Source organism: Physella acuta, unplaced genomic scaffold (genome assembly GCF_028476545.2).
Source record: "Physella acuta isolate Inbredline_101_S28 unplaced genomic scaffold, ASM2847654v3 ptg000078l, whole genome shotgun sequence".
In the NCBI taxonomy this organism is placed as follows: domain Eukaryota; kingdom Metazoa; phylum Mollusca; class Gastropoda; family Physidae; genus Physella; species Physella acuta.
The window spans coordinates 1076143-1098626 of NW_026731598.1; the positions used below are offsets into that span (position 1 = coordinate 1076143).

General features: G+C 35.3%; 2 protein-coding genes across 4 annotated transcripts; both read right to left on the minus strand.

Annotated features, from left to right (window-relative positions):
- Nucleotides 1-1176: 1176 nt before the first annotated feature.
- Nucleotides 1177-8372, minus strand: LOC131954497 (exosome complex component CSL4). Of its 3 annotated transcripts, none has more exons than XM_059318231.1 (9): nt 8350-8372; nt 5683-5717; nt 4562-4683; nt 3963-4037; nt 3682-3770; nt 2917-3001; nt 2381-2525; nt 2230-2292; nt 1177-1369 (listed from the first exon to the last, which is right to left on the minus strand). In XM_059318231.1, exons 2-9 carry the CDS (start codon nt 5708-5710, stop codon nt 1251-1253), a joined length of 726 nt encoding a protein of 241 aa, XP_059174214.1. In that variant the 5' UTR covers nt 5711-5717; nt 8350-8372; the 3' UTR covers nt 1177-1250. The 3 variants fall into 3 exon arrangements, with proteins under 3 accessions (XP_059174214.1, XP_059174210.1, XP_059174223.1); XM_059318227.1 differs by having other exon boundaries at nt 5683-5724; nt 8350-8369; XM_059318240.1 differs by lacking the exon at nt 2230-2292 and having other exon boundaries at nt 2444-2525; nt 5683-5724; nt 8350-8365.
- A 1082-nt stretch (nt 8373-9454) lies between these two features.
- Nucleotides 9455-10825, minus strand: LOC131954006 (uncharacterized). Its single transcript, XM_059317484.1, has 2 exons — nt 10682-10825; nt 9455-9899 (listed from the first exon to the last, which is right to left on the minus strand). The coding sequence occupies exons 1-2, from the start codon at nt 10715-10717 to the stop codon at nt 9594-9596; spliced, it is 342 nt and encodes a 113-aa protein (XP_059173467.1). The 5' UTR covers nt 10718-10825; the 3' UTR covers nt 9455-9593.
- Nucleotides 10826-22484: the final 11659 nt, after the last annotated feature.

Sequence of the window (22484 nt, forward strand, 5' to 3'; positions counted from 1 at the left end):
GTTATGGGGGAATAAAACATTATTGTTGAAGTATACTTAAAAATGGAAGTCAGAAGTAGTTGTTTTCTCACCCAAAGAGACAAGATACCAGCAGGGGAGACAACAAAAACACAGACCAACTATGAAATCATCACTGGTTTAAACTAGATGTTGTACCTTCATGTATCTCTGTTCTTAGGGGAGAGAAGTTAACAGAGTCAGACAACTTGTACATGGTTTTCCAAATAAACTGACAGTGTGTGTCCTTCACCTTGTTGGTGGAATGAACGCCTCACTTTTGTACGAACATGAGCAGGGATTTGAACTGGGACATTATTTTGTTGTGAAGATAAGCTATTTAACTCCTACACTAGATATAGTCTTAAGGTCTATAGTAAAAGAACTCTAGCAGTTTGTACAGGCAAGTCCTGGGCAGGATGGTGTGAATCATAGGGCTGGAAGGTGATTCCTGCAACTGCTAAACATATCAGCTTTCTCACTACAAGATAAGGTAGTTCCATCCCCTGGTCGGAACTCTCTGTGTGAGCCGCAACCTTGGTGGATGGGACTCAACAGTGTCCCAAGTCACACTATGTTAGCAACGGTGTATGCCATCACTCTACCCTTTAATTTTAATTAATACTCCATTGCTCTGCCATTTAATTAATGCTCCACCACTCATATCTTTAATTAATACTCCACCCTTTAACTATAACTCCACCATTATACTGTCATGATTTAATTAATACTGCAGCATTCAGTCTTTAATTAATAGTTGAGTGTCAAAAACCATCAATCCACTGTGCTATCCATTATCCACTGAAGTTACAAAACTCAGGGAATCCAAATTTGTAATCCAAGTTTAGACAACCAACCAGTTCTCAACAAGTAAACTCTTTAAACAAATATTTAAAAAAAACCACTCTCACTTCTATGTGATCCTCCAAATGAGGGTCTCTGAGTCCACCTTGTTCTGACGCTCACCTGACTTGAATAGGGATAAACAAATGTGGCGGCCCACATAACTATATCAAATGCTATTGTAAAATAGTCCAATTAATGTTTGCCCTATGGACTGGTTAGGTAAACAGCTGAAAGACAACTTTATATTTGTTTTCCTTGCGTTAAAAATAGCTCCATAAATTTATGATTGTATGAGTACTTGGAAAATTAACTGCTAAAATCAACAAAACAAGGAACAATACATTTGGTATTTAATGTCATATTAAAATAGATTTAAAAACAATATACAAAAACCCAACAAGATAACATTAGCTTTCATGTTTAATTTTTATGAACTCCGGCCGGACTTTAGCCACTTTACGATACTCTTCAGTTAAAGTCTTGGGACACTGCATCTTACACCAGCTGACTGGGGTCATCCTGACACCTGAGGTCAAGTCAAAATATCGTTCAATAGCTTTACAGTATATGTAGGAAATATGTATAGGAAATTGCTTAGATTCTACAAAGTAAACAGAGGTTTAGTAAGATTTTCAGGGTAGTGTATATATGAAGCTATCAAATGTATATAAATATATTAAAATACATATATATTGAATTTATATCATGCATTTATATAAAGGGCATACTGTCTTTTTTGTATATATGCACATTAAGTATTATTTCTACTTTTGCACTGGTCATACATTAGCTCATTTTCAGGGTAATGAAAGGTATCATAAATATATAGTACATATATAGTATACAAGGTACTACACAAGAGATGTTGAATGTTACACAGACAGCTGACTGTGGATGGTTCAAATTTGACAAAATTTCTGGTGGCCAAGAACTGACTTGACTGTCAATTGCTGATTGTTTTAATTCTGTAGACTGAATTTAAAAAGTTCCCCACAAAGACACCACTGCCCTGGTCCTGACAATGCCCCATCCACCAGCACTCACCGCCCCCTCTGATAAATACAACATGGCTTCTTGACATTAACAGCTACACATTGAATGCAAACAGTAAGTTAACACTACCTGCTTCACTCAGTCCTATAGCCACAACAGTAAGTTAACACTACCTGCTTCACTCAGTCCTATAGCCACAACAGTAAGTAAACACTACCTGCTTCACTCAGTCCTATAGCCACAACAGTAAGTTAACACTACCTGCTTCACTCAGTCCTATAGCCACAACAGTAAGTTAACACTACCTGCTTCACTCAGTCCTATAGCCACAACAGTAAGTTAACACTACCTGCTTCACTCAGTCCTATAGCCACAACAGTAAGTAAACACTACCTGCTTCACTCAGTCCTATAGCCACACCAAGTTCCTTAAATGTAAACAGTAAGTAAACACTACCTGCTTCACTCAGTCCTATAGCCACAACAGTAAGTAAACACTACCTGCTTCACTCAGTCCTATAGCCACAACAGTAAGTTAACACTACCTGCTTCACTCAGTCCTATAGCCACACCAAGTTCCTTAAATGTAAACAGTAAGTAAACACTACCTGCTTCACTCAGTCCTATAGCCACACCAAGTTCATTCTCTGCTGTACTTAAAATGTAGGACTGTGAATCTCCCAAAGATATCTGTTTATCTTGTATAGGAATGTTGTGGTCAGTCAAAAGAACATTTATATAACAAAAAGTTCATGTTAGAAGTAAAACTTGAATTAACATGTTAGTAAATTTTAAGTTGGACATGAAAATACATTTAAACTACATGAACAAAATTATTTAAAGAACTGAGATTACAATCAAGAAGACATTTCAGCATATGAAGAAAGAAAACACATTTTTTTTTCACGTGGCAAAAACATGAGAATGATAGAAAATGATAGAAAAATCTAACCAGGCCAGCATTAAAATATTTCACAAGGCAGTGAGTAAACCAAAATGATTTCAGCCCTTAAAACAATGAAAAGTGGAACAATATTCCACAATAATCTTATCTATGATACCATATGAGAATAAAGGATACAACACGAGCTATGATGATATCACCAGGCCGAAAACTTTTGTACATCTCAACTTTATCTTTCTCTGTGGCTCTAACATCTTCTTTCCTACGTCAAAAACACAAACATTAAGATTTGTTACTGATGTACTCAGTAAAAATCACAAACATTAAGTTTTATTGCTTGTGTGTTACAGACAGTTAGTTAGATGTATGGTATTTTAGAAATTATTTTTAAATGAGCTCAAAAAATAAAAACTGAAACAATTTTTATAATATGAAAGAAGAAAATAAGAAATTTTCTTGTCATATGGTAGAGCTATGTCTACCTTTGGAGTTGAAATAACACTCAATGTAAACATTACTATGTATAGCTTTAAAGTCACTAGTTGGGTACTTAATTTTTTACTTAATGAAAATGAAAAGTTGTGTAATAGTTTAAACTTAACCGCTTTTAATAATCTCCACTTGTATTGACTGGAAACATTTTATTCCCATGAATCTTCAAATTAGTGAAGATTGAACAACTACTCATCACTCTGGGTTTAGTTATTAAAAAAAAATAGCATATCGTAATCTAGAATTTAATTTTAAATCTAAGTAGCTGAAATCTTTATTCAAGAAATATTTTAATTAGATTGTTGCATACATTGTTTCCATGACCATCAATGAAAATGGCAATAATAATTTAATAATAGTATATTTTATCTAATTAATACACATATTGATTCAAAATCGGATCTGACATAAATTCTACAAATAATAGGGCCATCTAAAGAAAACATGTACCTGATCATCCCCCTGTAAACATCAGACAACTGGATGGTACCGACACTAAGGATATCACATTTACAGAATCTGGGGTTAACATTGGTCACCTATGTAAAGAGAACAATGCTTTGAATCTTAACAACTGTTCGTAATAAACATTTTTATTCACTTAAACACATTCAGTTTCAAAAAAATTAACTAGACAATAAAAATATTTTTATTTACTTAAACACATTCAGTTTTAAAAAAAATTAACTAGACAATAAAAATATTTTTAAAACTTAAAGCCAATCACTTACTCTGGCAGTTACAATAGCGTCTATGTCTGGTATAACATTCTGTAGTCCTTCTGTATTTATACTGATCACTTTATGCTAAACAGAAACAAGAAACAGTGATTTTATAGGCACTAGAACATTTCTGTGTTCTCTCTCATTTACTAGTGATTTAGAGTAAATTGTTTAAATACAACCACACCCTTTATTTTCATACATTTTTCACTAATTTAAGGAAGCTAATATGTGTATTTTAACCCTTTATTCTATAAGTTGGTATACGCAAATAATTTATTTTCATCTCTTTCAATGGCAAAACTAATGGAAGCCAATTTTTTTTAACGTTTAGCCCTCTATACCACTAATTTAATAGAAACGAATCTGATTCTTTAGATCAGGGGTCTCCAAACTTTTCAGTCTGAGGGCCGCATTAACTATCAAATTTCAGTTCGGGGGCCAGGTTCTTTCAGGCATGTTTTTGATTTTTCTGGGCAAAGTTCCTCAGCCATCAACAACAAACGTTTTATCCGTGGACAAAAATATCTCCGCGGGCTGGATGAGAGGACATCGCGGGCCGCAGTTTGGAGACCCCTGCTTTAGATTTAGCCATCTATTTATTGTACCCCAGTGTCCGCTTGTGTGGTCTCTTCAAGAAATCCGACTACACTGGCGTAAATAAAACCATTCCTCTTGTATGTTCCACTGCCAGCCACTACAGAATCCTCTGCTCGACTTAACCTCTGACCTGAAATATAATGCATATTGATAATCACATACTCCACAGTTCTGTGGGGCCACACAGTTTTAAACCGCAACATTGCCTCGGGTTTAAGGGTAAAAATAACCACACAAACCAATGAATACAATCAATCAGCAAGAAGCCTAGATATTATTTTAAAAGTTATTTAATGGTACCTAGACAGTTATTTAAACTTGTGATAGCAGTACAGTCTATTCTTTTGATTTCAAAGTTTCTTTTTTTTTTAAATTGTATGAAAAGAAACAGTTTTTTTTTTAAAAAAGGAAGAAATAAACTATTATCTATATTTGACAAGGAAATTATGTTTAGCAAGAGAATTGACAAAGTAGCATATGACTAAACAGATGATAAAGTTAGGTGACTAATGAATTTTTAGGTTGGTTTCTGTTGTTTAGGCTAATCATACAATTGATATCAACTTAGAGCCGAAAATCTAAAAATGAATATTTTTTTTTTCATGCTGAAAATAAATTTCTAGTGTTTCTATTAAATTTCATAGTATAGAAATATTGTACATAGTTATATGTTGAAAAAAAATGTCATGCTTTTTCAAAGAAACAATACTGTAACAAATTAGGCTATATGTTGATCTACATTTAAAATATATTTCATTCCTTGAAAAGAAAAATAACATATTCCTAAACTCATTAGAATTTAAATACTGTGACTCTACAAAGCTCTAATAAAAAAAACAGTTGTACAAAAGAAACTGTCATGCTACTTACTGCTACCATGTTACCCTTAGAAAATTTTTTTTTTTTTTACAAAGGAAGAAATAAATCATTATATTTGTCAAGGAATTTTGGTCTACCTACAATGCACACAATACAAACAACACTTTAAATATCAGTTTGTTTTCTGTTTGATTCTGTTTGGACTGATCTATTGGCTTATGGGATGCCTGATGAGTAAACAGAGACTAAAAAGAAGAAAAAAACTAATAGATCAAAATAGACAAGTCTCATGTGTTTATAAAGCTCTCACCTGGGACACACATCACACCATCAGCCATGTTGGTCCTGAAATCTAATTAAGAACAACACCATTAACACAACTATTACAAGTGATAACTATGTTTATTTTTAGTTTCACATAAAATATTTACCAGCAACAGTCTGAGTACAGTATTTTTTATAAAAGCATCAAATACATACAACCTTTAGTGATGTCTGACAAAAAGTTGCAACTTTTATAACATTGTTTCTTAAAACAATATATTTCAAACCTTTTTTTTAGCCTCAATTTATTTTAATTTTAACTTTTTTTTGTGCACTCTGATGGCCGCATTTTAATAACACGCACATGAATTTTAAAATATTTAGTAAAACATTTGAGACCATTGAACCTATTCTTGTTGTTGTCTGATCGTCCATTTCTTTTGTAAAATTACTTCACCAACTTACTTGATTTCAATTAATAATTAGGCCTAATTATAAAACTTAACAGTAACAGTTAACATGTTCAAGCTTGAATCAGTTTATTACTTACTAGATCTACCACAGTAACACAACCCAGTAAAACTTATTTTTTAGGCAGATTCTAGCCAGAAAAAGATACACATGTGCAATGGAGAGTAGGTTGTCGCTTGACCCACTTTATTTACTGTAATCATGGTAATTATGGCTGCCGAAAACGACGATAACATGATTCCGTTTTTTAACAATGTTTCATGGTCATTTCAGAAATATATACTTAAAATTATTTTTGCGCATTAATCAACGATACCTGTCTAGTTTTAACAGTGGACGATTAGTGTTTGATGCTAATTTGCCATTTGTACATTTTTTAAATCTAATCACTAAGAATATCTAGCAGAACATAATAAAAGTAAGCAAAATGAGAATTGCTTTATTTAATGTTGTTCTAACCATACTGCAAATGTTTTAAACTATAGAAACATTATAACTTGTTTTCTATTAAACTAATGTCATTAATGTTTTAAAACTCATGCAGGTTAAAATAAAACCTTTAAAAAATAACTTGATTTAGACAACAGCTAACTAAGCCTGCTCATTTTGCCCGGCGTGTATTTGAATGGGGAGAAATCTAGCAAACGACACATTTCTGCTGAACAGCACTGAACGATCAATTGCGTCACAAAAACACTTCTTAAAAAACTAACCCACTGCATCACCGAAAATCGGTCTTACCATCGTAACCATTTAAAAACAAACGCTTTTTTTTCTTAAACCATTGTCTAGGCTACCGATTAAATCGGATAAAATTGGTATTAAATTAAAGGTAAATAAGTGTAGTTTTTAATTTTTAAAGTCATCGTGAACAATAATGAAGTTTAAAATCTTAGGCGACACCCTAATGGAGAGAAACAAGTGCCTTAGTTTGCGGTGATGTTTTCTATGGTACTGCGCATGCGTGTGTTCACAAACAAACAGGAGAATCCTAACAGTCCTAAAACTATCTCTATCCCTAGTGCAGCTATTAAGGTCATTGCGCATACGCAGAACTATTAAGTTTCATATCTTCTCTAGAAGAATCTTTTTTTGAGTCACTTCGTATTTTTTAACTAGGGTATAACTTTTAATTTTATTTAATAAGTAAGACATACGGCCTGTAATAATAGGCCTAGATCTATATTCTATATCTAGTCCTAGGCGTGGGCATAAGCCATAGGCAGACTAAACTAAGTAATTTTAAGTGAAAATTAAGTCACTCACTCACTAGTTTAGTAGTTAGATCTAGTAGTTTGTTCACTTACTACTAGACTAGAATCATCTAGTAATAGTCTAGTAGTAGATCTATATCTAATATCAAATATCTAGTAGTAGAAGACTAGGCAGGCAAAAAGAAAAAGTACAGTACTCAGTACTGAGCTAACTTAGGGCTAGGGCCTAAGACTGCCTAAGTCGCCTCTAGGCCTAAGGGCCTAAGACTAAGAGTAGTAGTAGGGCCTAATTTAAAATAATTTGGTAATCTATCGTTTTAGGTACGTAAAATCGCCCGCGACTAGTAATGTGAAAAACAGGTGACTCCTTACATTTTAATAATTATTTCACATTTTGAGGAGGATTTATGTTTTGAAAAATACAAAAATGTTTCCTTGTTTCATTTATGTACCTGTTTCTAAACAATTGAATTAAAACTTTTCAGTAATAAATGAACACCAGCGATGTTTCCAACAGATGCAACCATGCTCATTTACTATAGCAGTCATCTTGTTAAAGTTTTATTTTTATAGACTTATAGCGCAAGATTCAGGCGGAAGTCACTCTATTTTACAAATGACTGCTGTTTATATACTCAAATCTTGCTTGCAGACACTGCTGTTTAAAGTTAATTTCGGGCCTATATTGATATATTTAGCCATTGATTTAGGTTTATTATTCATTTATCTATAATATTTGACACAAACATATCACAATATACTTCTATTACAGCCTTGACAATGAGGTAACGTTTTCGTACATTAATAGCCGCGGGCGATTTTACGTAGGCCTACCCAAAACGATAGATTACCAATAATTTTATTTGCCTAATAATTCTCACTAAATTAATTATAGCCTATTTTGAAATTTTCAGGCATGTATTATTGTGATAGAGATTAAAAACAAAAAAAAACAATATCAACTTACTAAATCACTAATAGATCTACTACTATTACTACTAAATTATCAATTATAGTTATAGGCCTACCAGTGCGATATACAAAAACCAAATTCTCAGAGTGACTTCCCTCAATTAAGGCTTTTCTTAAAATTATTTTTAAATGAGCTCTGTTAGATTATAAATGTTTCGCAGTTTTAGAATTTTTTATTTTAATTCTGTTAGAGTTGAAGATTTATAGGCTGATGGTTGCAATGTAAATTTGATGAACGTGGCATAAAAAACAGATTCTTCGCCAAATAAATAACTTTTAAAATTTATAATTAATAAATAGACAGTTATTTCGCGTTTTAGAAAACTTATATAAATGTCAATAGTACTTGATTAAAATTCTCTATGTTGACATGGTTCAGACAAGATTTTCGAAAAATACCGATCTTTAAAAAAAAAATTCAACTGCAATTATGAGGGGAGGGGGGGGGGGGGTTAGGCTGAGGAGTGTCGTCATTTTCAGGGGGGGGGGGGGGGGTTAGGGTTCTAGCTAAGTGTTGCGATGTGTGATAGAGGGGAAAGAGGGTGGGGAGGTAACAATCGTCAAATAAAGCGTGACGTCATTTACGGATGAACCCCCCCTATGTGTGTTGATAGACATATGTGGTTGTGCTGGTTAGGCCTAAGTTAAAGTTTGTAGAAAAATAATGCGTTTCAAACTACTGGGGGATAAAGTATGGGTGTTAAAAGTAGTGACATTCTGCTTAGGGGTTTCTAAGTAAGGTACTTGAGCTCAGTTCACACACACACACACACACACATGTATATATATATATATATATATATATATATATATATATATATATATATATATATATATATATATATATATATATATGGCTCTATATGTACCGTGTGTGATCAGTAGCCATGTGTGAAATTAGTAGTTGCGTGTGTGTATGGACATCATTAGTTGTGTGTATGGTGACATTATTTCCTCCACATACAAGAATATTAAACTATCGTTGTTGTTGTAAATGTGTTCAAATGTCTGCACTAAGCCTACAGCTGTGATGATATGGCTGCTAGCACAAATAGAAAGCTGGAACAGTTCTAGGCTGTGATGTCTAAGACAGACTTTAAATTTACTAGAAAACACTATCTCTAATAAAGTACCATTTCAGGTGACAGGTAAAACACAGGTGAGAGATTATCCAGGTAGAGATGTCCCAGGTATTATCCTGAAAGATATCCGGTGCTAAAGGAAATGATCCAGGTGCTGGCAAATATTATCCAGGTACTTATAGAGATGTCCCAGGTATTAGCCTAAAAGATATCCGGTGCTAGAGGAAATGATCCAGGTGTCGGCAGAGATTATCCAGATGTTCAAAGAAATTATCCAGGTGCTGGCAGAAGTTGTCCAAGTGCTGGCAGCGAGTCCCCACCTGCCGGAAGAGATTACGCAGATGATGCGAGAGATTAACCAGGCGAGGGCAGAGATTATTCAGGTGTTGACACAGGTGAGCTACCTGCTCACTGTTGCGGTACTGGGGCTGGCTGAGGTCTTGTACCAGCTGGCAGAGATTATCCACGTGCAGGAAGAAATGATCCAGGAGTATGCAGAGATGATCCAGGTACTGGCAGATATTCTGAAAAAGTCAACACCCAGGTTAAGTTTTGATATGGCTAACATGTTTTAACTTAACACAACATCGTATGCTATATTGACACAAGGTAGGTTTACACAGACCACTGACACAAGGTAGGTTTACACAGACCACTGACACAAGGTAGGTTTACACAGACCACTGACACAAGGTAGGTTTACACAGACCACTGACAAGGCAGTTTTACACAGACCACTGACACAAGGTAGGTTTACACAGACCACTGACATAAGGTAGGTTTACACAGACCACTGACAAGGTAGGTTTACACAGACCACTGACAAGGTAGGTTTACACAGACCACTGACATAAGGTAGGTTTACACAGACCACTGACAAGGTAGGTTTACACAGACCACTGACAAGGTAGGTTTACACAGACCACTGACACAAGGTAGGTTTACACAGACCACTGACAAGGTAGGTTTACACAGACCACTGACACAAGGTAGGTTTACACAGACCACTGACACAAGGTAGGTTTACACAGACCACTGACAAGGTAGGTTTACACAGACCACTGACACAAGGTAGGTTTACACAGACCACTGACAAGGTAGGTTTACACAGACCACTGACACAAGGTAGGTTTACACAGACCACTGACATAAGGTAGGTTTACACAGACCACTGACAAGGTAGGTTTACACAGACCACTGACAAGGTAGGTTTACACAGACCACTGACACAAGGTAGGTTTACACAGACCACTGACAAGGTAGGTTTACACAAATACAACTGACACCAGAATAAGTTTTTACATACAAAATTTGTATCGACGCACGGCTCGACTTGATGCATTTGTAATAAAAAAACAACAACAAATAACCCGGTACTCTGGGCACTGGTCTGTCACACACAAATGGAGTCAAGACTTGAACATTCTTACACACGTTTGTGAAGGGTATTGTTGGTGGGCAACGCGCTTCTGTTTACACACTTAGAGTTTCACATCTAATACCCTCACTGAATCTCCCTTCTCAAGCTTCTACTTAACACCTAGCACCCCCATCCCTTACAATAAATACTGACTCCCCCCCCCCCTACCAACCGTGTACACAAAGTTTATTTTAAAACAAAAATTCACAACACTAAAGCCATGTGACTAACTGAACCGTGGCTCTAAATGGTAGTGTTTCTCTAAATAACACACACGCCTGTGTTTATCAATGTGTGCGAGTGAAGGCGTTATTTGATGAACTGTGTTTTGGGGAGGTGTGCAAGACACCCAGCAATAAGTTTACATCGGCTCCGTCAGACAAGACTAGTCACTCAAAGGGAAGTCACTTTTTTTTTTTTTTTTTTTTTTTTTTTTTTTTTTTTTTTTTTTTTTTGCAAATGGGAAAAAGAGAAGTTAATCAGCTCAAGTTCTAAACAACTGTGTTGATTTATGTACTGTAGGGCCTATTTGTTTACAAAATGAACGAGGTAACGTGTGTGTCCATGTGTTTGTATGTGTGTGTGTGAGGAAGGGGGTCTATTGTGTGGGCTCCCCTGGCTCGCACCTCATCAGTGTCTGTAGTTTGTGTGTGTGTGTGGGGTGTCTATTGTGTGGGCGCCCCTAGCTCACACCTCATCAGTGTCTGTAGTTTGTGTGTGTGGGGTGTCTATTGTGTGGGCGCCCCTAGCTCACACCTCATCAGTGTGTGTAGTTTGTGTGTGTATAAGTGTGTTGGGGGGTCTAAATTGTGTGGGCGCCCCTGGCTCACACCTCATCAATGTCTGTAGTTTGTGTGTGTGTAAATGTGTGGAGCATACAGTAGAAAATAGTCTACAGCCGGGAGAGTGCACACAATAATATGACATCATTGATTTTTGAATAAACATTGAATTAAAAAGCCAATATTGTTGTCTAATCTTAAAAGTGGTTTGCGTAAAGAGTTTCTTTCATAAAATTCTTCGGGTAGGGGCAAAGCCCATCCCCCGCGGTCGAACGTCTAATCCCTCCCGCTAAAAAACGAAATATAATTGATATAGAAAATATATTTTACTTTTACCAGTGTCGTCCTCCCCTGCCCCGGATAATTTTATTCGCCTCTGCAAAAATTCAAGTGCCCACCCCCAGAAAAATATCTGAAAGAAACACTGTCTGCGAAAGTGAGGTTTATCGGCCAAAATTAGAAAACGATGTAACGAGTTTAAATTATAGAACTAGGCTCTATCTTTAGTTTACAAATTTTTTTTTTACAAATACGACCAGTGTTTCTTTCAGACTTTTTCCTCCCCGGAAAGGGGTGGGGGTGCTTGAAATTTTCGGGGGCGGGGTGGAATTTTCTGTGAGGAGACGGACTGGAAAAAGTATATAATTATATATCGTTGAATGGGACGGTAGAGGTGCTTTGGTGTGTGTGTGTGGGGGGGGGGGGGGACGACAGCACCCCCCCCCCCCCCCGCCCCCTCCCAAGTAGAGTTGCCTGAAAGAAACTCTAAATGCGACTTTTGTCATGATTGAGATTAGGTGCATGGTTTAGAGGTATGGCAACGACTATATTAAATATATTTAGCATATTTAGCATAAATGCGCGATAACTACGTGTAGATGAAGCTTAAATGCGATAAAAATGACAATCCTGGATAAAAATCCGTTTTCAATGTCATTTTTCGTTTCCGGTTAAATTTAATTAAGGTGGTGATTTGTGTTTTGGTTTTAGTTTAGTTTTTCTCGTATAAGAATATTCGAGAAAGTTTAGGGGAGATCACTTTCGATTTATTTACTTTCTCGAACACAGAGTATAGAGAAAGTATTGCAATCGTGCACAAAAATCACATGAAATTTTGACAGTTTCCAACGTTGGGCCTTTCAGTACTTCATCATAAACGGAGTATAGGTGACTTTTTTAATCGGGCAAAAAATCTAAATCCAGATTTATTAAAATTTCGGCGTTTTATGCGTAATCGAGTCGGAAAAACCGGACTTTACAATTCTGTCCGTATGTGTAGATGAGTGAATGTGTGTCTGTAGTCACGATAACTTGAGTACCGTTACAGCTAGGTTGATGAAATTTCATATAGAAGTATTATATCAAATTTGTAGTACAGTATCAACTTTTCAGCAATTTCCGATTACCGAAAGTGGATCTTTTTCTACTTTGAATTTTTCAAAAGCCTATAACTTTAGTACTTTCTTAGATAGATAAATGAAATTTCACATACAAGTAAAAGATATACTTCTCCGCCTTCTATAAAATTTTGAGTGATTTCCGTACACCGAAAGTAGTAATTTACACTATTTCCGATTTCTAAAAAAAAACGCATGTGAATTTATAAAGTAATTTCACGCACTATAATGCAAATTTTATTTGGCGTTCACTTAGTGTGCAATTCTTTTTTTCTACGATATTTTATTCTATTTTAAAAAGTTTAAGTAATTAAAAATGGTTTAAAATATTGTCTGTATCCCGAGTTGTCATCGCCCGTCGTGTTATATAAGAATATTCGAGAAAGTTAAGGGGAGATCACTCCCTGTTAATTTTAGCTAATTTGAACTTCTGGTATTGCTTCCTCTAACGTCCGCGCAAAATGGATAAATGTTTTGAGCGCCAACGTCGAGAATACATCTAGGTAAAGCAGGTGCATGTGCATCTTTACATGCAAGCGCGCGCTTGTACATGTGTTGGTGCATGTGCATCTGCTTATGCAGGTGCATGTGCATCTTCGCATGCAAGCGCGCGCTTGTACATGTGTTGGTGCATGTGCATCTGCTTATGCAGGTGCATGTGCATCTTCGCATGCAAACGCGCGCTTGTACATGTGTTGGTGCATGTGCATCTGCTTATGCAGGTGCATGTGCATCTTCGCATGCAAGCGCGCGCTTGTACATGTGTTGGTGCATGTGCATCTGCTTATGCAGGTGCATGTGCATCTTCGCATGCAAGCGCGCGCTTGTACATGTGTTGGTGCATGTGCATCTGCTTATGCAGGTGCATGTGCATCTTCGCATGCAAGCGCGCGCTTGTACATGTGTTGGTGCATTTGCATCTGCTTATGCAGGTGCATGTGCATCTTCACATGCAAGCGCACGCTTGTACATGTGTTGGTGTATGTGCATCTGGTTTGGCTGGGCAGGTGGATTTTCTATATTATATACAAATTATTTCTACCTTTCAAAAGGACTTGGGTCATTGGTATTTTTAAAAAATACTTTTTTTTTGCTTAAGAAAAATTTATATTCTAACTTTTTAAATTTCTGGTATACAAAGTATAGAAAAAAATATTGTAATCGTGCAAAAAAAAAAAAAAAAATCGAGATTTTTGCTTTTGCAAATCTTGACGTTTTACACCCTGAGTCGGAAAAACATATTTTTGCAATCTTGTCAGTATGTCTGTGTGCGTAAACACAATAACTTGAGTACTTTTACAGTTTGATGATATAAGTATATCGAATTTGTAGGTCTGTATCAACTTTTCAGCGATTTCCGGTAATCGGAAGTGGAACTATTCTACTTTCAATTTATCAAAAGCATGACTTGAGTACCGTTTCAGATAGATGAACGAAATTTCACATATAGGCCTACTAATATGTGAAATTTCGATCTACTTTTCTGCCTTGAGTAATTTCACGCAAACAACCTTTAAGATTAGACAACATTGGCTTTTTAATATTCAATGTTTACTCAAAAATCAATGACGTCATATTATTGTGTGCACTCTCCCGGCTTTAGACTATTTCCTACTATGTGCTCAATGTGACGTCATGTTTCGTTTTCGTTTTACTATGAAAGTTTTTATTTTGCTTGTGTTTTCTCTATAGCTTTCTTGTCAGATACATACATAGATAGATAGATACATACATAGACAGACAGCGAAACTATTAGTATAGACGAGAAAAATGGCCCGTTGAGGAAATACAACAGGCGCTAAACTAAAACCAAAACCAAAATCACCACCTTCATTCAATTTAACCGGAAACGAAATATAACAGTAAAAAACGGATTTTTATCCAGAATTGGTACTTTAATAGGATTTAAGCTTAATCTCCACGTAGTTACTGCTCATTGATACTAAATATAGTTGTAGCCATACTCCTAAACCTTGCAACTAATCTCAATTATGACAAAAGTCGCATTTAGAGTTTCTTTTAGGCGACTCTACTCCCCCCCCCCCCACACACACACACCTCAAAGCACATCTACCGCCCCATTCAACGAAATATAATTTATATAGAAAATATTCAGTAACCACAAAATTTAGTCCACACGCACCCCCGAAAAGTCACGTACCCCCCCCCCCACTCAGGGAGGGAAAAGTCCGAAAGAAACACTGATCGTATTTGTTGATCATACAGACTAAAGGTAAAGCCTACTTCTATAATTTAGACCTGGTTTCCTACTTTTGGCCGATAAACCTCACCCCTACCCGAAGAGTTGCATTAAAGAAACTCTGTAAGCAAACCACTTTTTAGATTAGACACATGAATTAGGCGATAATTTTATTTTAGAGTATCGATGACGACATTTCTTTTGAGTTGGGGGAGGGGGGGCTTAGACGTTCTTACGCGGGGGTGGGGCTTCACCCCTACACGAAGAATTATATGAAAGAAACTTCTGGCTAACCACTTTTAAGATTAGAAAAAAAAAATGCTTTTTTAATTCAATGTTTACTCGAGAATCAATGACGTCATATTATTGTGTGCACTCTCCCGGCTTTCGACTATTTCCTACAATATGCTCAATGTGACGTCATGTTTCGTTTTCTCTTTACTTTGAAAGTTTTTATTTTGCTTGTGTTTTGTCTTTAGCGCTCTTGTCAGATAAATACAAAGACAGACAGCGAAACTATTAGTATTATAAATAACTAGGCATGCTGCCCAGCTTCGCTTAGGCTTTCGAAAACATTGAGAATTTGAATGCTTAATTAATTCGCCCGAAGGTCGATCTACGACCTCAAGAGTTATGAAGAGGTTCCTCCGTGGACATTTTTTTTCGATTTATAGCTCATATAAGGTACCGGTCAGTCGAGGTCAGTTTTGACCCCCACATCGTAGACTTTTCGGCCAACCGGCCCCCGTGTTCTGTCGCACCAAGGCAAGATCATGCCAAATTTGAAGCGCCTGCGGCGCCGGGAAGTGCCCTATCGGACACCCGACAATCTAGATCTAGATCTAGATTCCTAAAAGAATTTTTTTTTAAGTTTAGCCCGAGCATAATAAAAAAGAATTATATATAAATATATAAAATATGGAGAATGAAACACGTATTTTAAAATCTTAACTTACGCGAATATGCCTATTCTTTCAAATTAATTTTTTATCCCAAATTAGCCAGTTCATAACAAAGATTTTGTATAAAATAAATAAGTCTTGAAATAGTTTAGTCCTAATATAGAAATTTATTTTTGGAATTGATTTTAGAGAAGTGAGAGTCTAAATCTAGATCTTAGCGTCTACGTCTAGATCTAGTTATTGCGTAGATTTAGATTTAGAATCCAAATACATAAAATAAATTTTATGAGTTTAGGCCGGAAAAATTGTATTGTATACATTTCATAGTGTACGTAGATCTAAATCAAATTTGAATGAAATAGTTCATTTCTTTTCATTCTAAACACGGCAGATGACGTCATTAGTTAATGTATAAGCAATAGTGACGTCACAGTTTTATGCGTTCTTTTTCACATCTATTAATGCTTTTCCGGTTGCATAAATAATACTGTTTCTCTACATTCGAATACGCCTTTAATTTTTATTTTTCTTCTTTAACTAAAATTGTGGTTATACATTTAAAACATCTAACATATTATTTTCAACAAAAGTCCGTAAAAAGTTTTTCATATATCGCTGCCGATTCTGACGTGATGTCCGGCGAAAATATTTTGCGGACAGACAGAGAGAGAGAGAGAGAGAGAGAGAGAGAGAGAGAGATGTGCGAACGTGGGGATTTATATATTAGGATTGATCCGTTTAATGTTTTAGCAATGTGCGTATATTTAATATTTTTTTTTCACGTTATGTGAAAGAGTCAAAACTATAGCAACTATAAAATAAATTTAAGCCGTTATATAAACAAACCCTACTCTATTACTTATGATAAGACATTGCGATGCAATAAAAATTACAACACGTGATGAGTTTACTTTTATGGTTCCAAAATCTTTAGAAATGACTGACTGACCACTGCTTAGCCGCTTATATTATAGATGCCACACACCCTTAACCAGCACATCCCAAACAGTGACGTCACATCTAAACCCTGACGTCACCAAACTGTTTTATTCCATCATACCAGCCCTGTTATTTTAACCCACACACACCACCCGTTGTCACGGTAACCAGTGTTTGTTTATCCTTAGTTTTGTGCAACAAGAACGGTTACTGTCAACTGGTCTCAGTTAACTAGTGTTTACAGGAAATTGTCGCACTTTGCTGCGGAGCTCTTACACCTTTTGAGGTAGAGTTCATTCATTTGTGACGTCCACACAAAATTTTGAATTATAGGCGCCCCCCCCCCCCCTACAAGCGTCCACTTTTGACGACTCCCTCCACCCTCCCCCATCTCAATGTGGACATCCACAGAAATTTAGTAACATTGCTGCAAAATTACTGATTCATTAACATGTAATGTGTACTTTACTATATTATCAATTGACAACGTAATATAGTAATTTGATATTTTCTTCAACAATAAATAATTTTAAAAGTGGAGCTTAGAAAGTGTTGAAAAAAATAAGTATATTTTTAACACTTGAGGGTTATTAAGTTTGGAAACAGTCGGCTGGAGAAGATGCTGTAAACACCGTCAACAGCTACAGCTGTGTTTTTTTTCATATTATGCTATATTTAATATCTAGTTCTTCTTCTTCTTTCTTCTTCTTCGTTCTTAATGTTAGTGTTGAAAGTGATTCCCTTCAAGACAATTAAGTATACTCGTAAACTGGTTATGCGCCATAAGGCCGTTGACACCGATTTCAGCCTGCTTTTCTTTTTGGATTTGCTTCTATACTCTTTGTCCAACCAAGAAAAAACTACAAGGCAGCAGTTGTTAGATTTTGGAGTAGTCTCTCCTAGATGAGTGTCTGTCCACAGCTAACGCACTTCATCTACCCGGGGGTTCAAACTCGAGAGCTTAACGCTGTCCCCTAGTTCTAAATTTTTATGTTTCTAACAACAAGATTTCTAACAAGATTTCTAACAAGATTTCTAACAACAAGATTTCTAACAACAAGATTTCTAAAAACAAGATTTCTAACAACAAGATTTCTAACAACAAGATTTCTAACAACTAGATTTCTAACAACAAGATTTCTAACAAGATTTCTAACAACAAGATTTCTAACAACAAGATTTCTAACAAGATTTCTAACAACAAGATTTCTAACAACAAGATTTCTAACAACTAGATTTCTAACAACAAGATTTCTAACAACAAGATTTCTAACAACAAGATTTCTAACAACTAGATTTCTAACAACAAGATTTCTAACAACTAGATTTCTAACAACAAGATTTCTAACAACAAGATTTCTAACAACTAGATTTCTAACAACTAGATTTCTAACAACTAGATTTCTAACAACTAGATTTCTAACAACTAGATTTCTAACAACAAGATTTCTAACAACAAGATTTCTAACAACAAGATTTCTAACAACTAGATTTCTAACAACTAGATTTCTAACAACTAGATTTCTAACAACAAGATTTCTAACAACAAGATTTCTAACAACTAGATTTCTAACAACTAGATTTCTAACAACTAGATTTCTAACAACTAGATTTCTAACAACTAGATTTCTAACAACTAGATTTCTAACAACTAGATTTCTAACAACTAGATTTCTAACAACAAGATTTCTAACAACTAGATTTCTAACAACTAGATTTCTAACAACTAGATTTCTAACAACTAGATTTCTAACAACTAGATTTCTAGCAACTAGATTTCTAACAACTAGATTTCTAACAACTAGATTTCTAACAACAAGATTTCTAACAACTAGATTTCTAACAACTAGATTTCTAACAACTAGATATCTAACAACTAGATTTCTAACAACTAGATTTCTAACAAATATATTTTTACAAACATATTTCTAACAATTAGATTTGTTACAAATATATTTCTAACAATTAGATTTCTTACAAATATATTTTTACAAACACATTTCTAACAACTAGATTTGTTACAAATATATTTCTAACAATTAGATTTCTAACAACCAGATTCTAACAACTAGATTTCTTACAAACATATTTCTAACAATTAGATTTCTAAAAACTTGATTTTTAAAAAAAAATTCTTACAAATATATTTCTAACAATTAGATATCTAACAACTAGATTTCTAACAACTAAACTAGATTTCTAACAAATAGATTTTTACACAAATATATTTCTAAGAACTAGATTTCTTGCAAATGTATTTCTAACAACTATATTTCTAACAACTAAACTAGATTTCTAACAAATATATTTCTTACAAATATATTTCTAACAACTAGATTTTTAACCACTCGATTTCTAACTAGATTTCTAACAACTAAACTAGATTTCTTACAATTAGATCTATCTATAGCATAAGTGTATTAGTATTGCGCACCGTACTTTTACAGGGATTGTAATTTTTGTTTCTACTACTTTCGGTGCTGCACTTTCCAAGGGTCGATTGGTGCTAAAAATGAAACAAACATAATCTAGAAATCTAATCATAGTCAAGAAAAATGTGTTTTGGGATACTTTTGTTGTTGGTTCACGGCATGAGAGGTAATTTAGACTTTTAAAAGGTTTTAATTACAAGCGTTTGTTTCCCTTGTTTTCTCTGTAGATCGTGCTACGTCGTCCTGGATCTATTGGACCGATTTCTTTCTTTCTCGTATACGAAGTAGATCTATAGAACTAGAGAAAGTATTGCAATCGTGTAAAAAAAAAAAAAAAAACCTGAGTCGGAACAACATAGTTTTGCAATCATGTCCGTATGTCTGTATGTGTGTTTGAGTACCGTTAAAGCTAGGTTGATAAAATTTCATCTGTAACTATTATATCAAATCTATAGTTCTGTATCCACTTTTCAGCGATTTCCGGTAACTGGAAGTGGAACTTATTATAATTTCAATTTTTCAAAAGCTTATAACTTGTGTTTCAGATAGACGAACGAAGTTACACATATAAGTTGACCGGTATTAGTAATTTCTAAAAAAAAAAAACGCATGTAAATGTATACAGTTCTAATAATATGCGGCACTATTATACACATATTATTAAGAGTTCACTTGGTGCTTAAATCTGGATATTTTTTTTCACGGTTACACCAGAAAGTAAAAACAAATTGTAAAAAAAGAATTTGTATTGACTTGGTGTGACGCGAACCCCTACCGTCCGCAAGGTATCAATTACATGAAACCTAATTAGATCTACATGTCATTTTTAAGGTCTACATGACATCTTATTAGATTTACATGTCATCTAATTAGATCTACATGGCATCTAATTAGCTCTACATGGTACTTAATTAGATCTACATGTCATTTAATTAGCTCTACATGACATCTAATTAGATCTAAATGACACCTAATTAGATCTACATGACAGTAATTAGATCTACATGTCATCTAATTAGATCTACATGACACCTAATTAGATATACATGTCACCTAATTAGATCTAAATTTCTCCTAATTAGATCTAAATGACATCTAATTAGATCTAAATGACATTTAATTAGCTATACATGGCACTTAATTAGATCTACATGACATCTAATTAGATCTAAATTTCACCTTATTAGATCTACATGGCATCTAATTAGATCTACATGTCACTTAATTAGATCTACATGTCATCTACTTAGATCTACATGTCATCTCATTAGATCTTAATGACACCTAATTAGATCTACATGACATTTAATTAGATGTACATGCTATTTAATTAGATCTAAATGACACCTAATTAGATCTACATTGCCTCTAATTAGATCTAAATGACATCTAAAATGTCGTTCATATTCTATATTTTACTCACAATTATGACTGGGTCAAATGTGTCTAGTGTTTATGCTCATAGAATGATTTTACTATATTGCATTTATACGTATACGTATTTTGTAAATAGGTTAAACATGGAAATAAAACCTACGTAAAGAGATACGGAACAATGATTTATATATTTAGATACGACTAATGACCCGAAGTAACCCAGCACTGATAGGTATCTAAAAGAAGGGAGAAATTAATACAGGTGGCTGGGCATAGAACTGTTCGCATTATCTCTTTGTATGCGCACAAGCAGTTGCACTCTGCTATATACTCGTTACAAAGGTAACTTTAACGAGATCATTGGCCCGTTGAGGAAGGATACAACGGGCGCTAGGGTGACAGTGTTGTCCCTTTTCTCTACTCTAAACCAAAACCGAAACCAAAATCACCACCTCAAAAAAAAAAAAAAAAAAAAAAAAAAAAAAAAAAAAAAAAAAAAAAAAAAAAAAAAAACTCTAAATGCAACTTAAATCCGGTTGAAATGCCGATTCTGGATTAAAATCCGTTTTTGATGAAATTTGTCGCTTCTCGTTAAAATTGAAGTGAGGTGTGATTTTGGTTTCGGTTTAAAGAAAAATAAAACACTATCAACCGTTGTATCTCTCCCTCAACGGGCCATTTATCTCGTTTAAAATATATTTGCTGATAGTAACACATTTGTTTTGTTTAGGGCTTGGATACCAAGTGAGCGAAGCAATAGAGTACAGCTCTGCACGTACTGTAGCCCACCCGTTGGCCCATACGTAAGAAGATAACTTAAACTACATTTGTTATTTTTCTTATTTGCCTGCAGGTCGATTTTTGTATGCAACTTTTTTCTGCAAGTAATTATGTATATTCTTACTGTTATATGATGTTATAATAGACAGAGATGGGAGTACATTTGTAACCAGCGTTACAGAATGTTTAAACCAGTGGCGTAGCTAGGACGGGTGTCACCTGGTGCGGCACTTAATGGTGTCACCCCCCCCCCAGAGGCGTAGCGACCCTTCCCAGGGACAAAGTTTCAATTTTCGATTTGCACCCCTCCCTCAAACTTTCGATTTGCACCCCTCCTCAAACTTTCGATTTGCACCCCTCCCTCAAACTTTCGATTTGCACCCCTCCCTCAAACTTTTGATTTGCACCCCTCCCTCAAACTTTCGATTTGCACCCCTCCCTCAAACTTTCGATTTGCACCCCTCCCTCAAACTTTCGATTTGCACCCCTCCCTCAAACTTTCGATTTGCACCCCTCCCTCAAACTTTCGATTTGCACCCCTCCCTCAAACTTTCGATTTGCACCCCCCCCCCCCCTCAAACTTTCGATTTGCACCCCTCCCTCAAACTTTCGATTTGCACCCCCCCCCCTCAAACTTTCGATTTGCACTACCTCCTCAAACTTTCGATTTGCACCCCCCCCCCCCTCGCCTTCTCAACACTCGAATTAATCACTTAATTAAGTGGAATTATCATTTTTCTCAATATATTTTGCTTTTTTTTGCCTTGGTGTCACCCCCTAATTGGTGTCACCCCCTAATTGGTGTGTGTGTGTGTGTGGGGGGGGGGGGTGGGTTGGTTTTAGTTTAGAGAAAAGAGACAGCACTATCAACCTAGCGCCC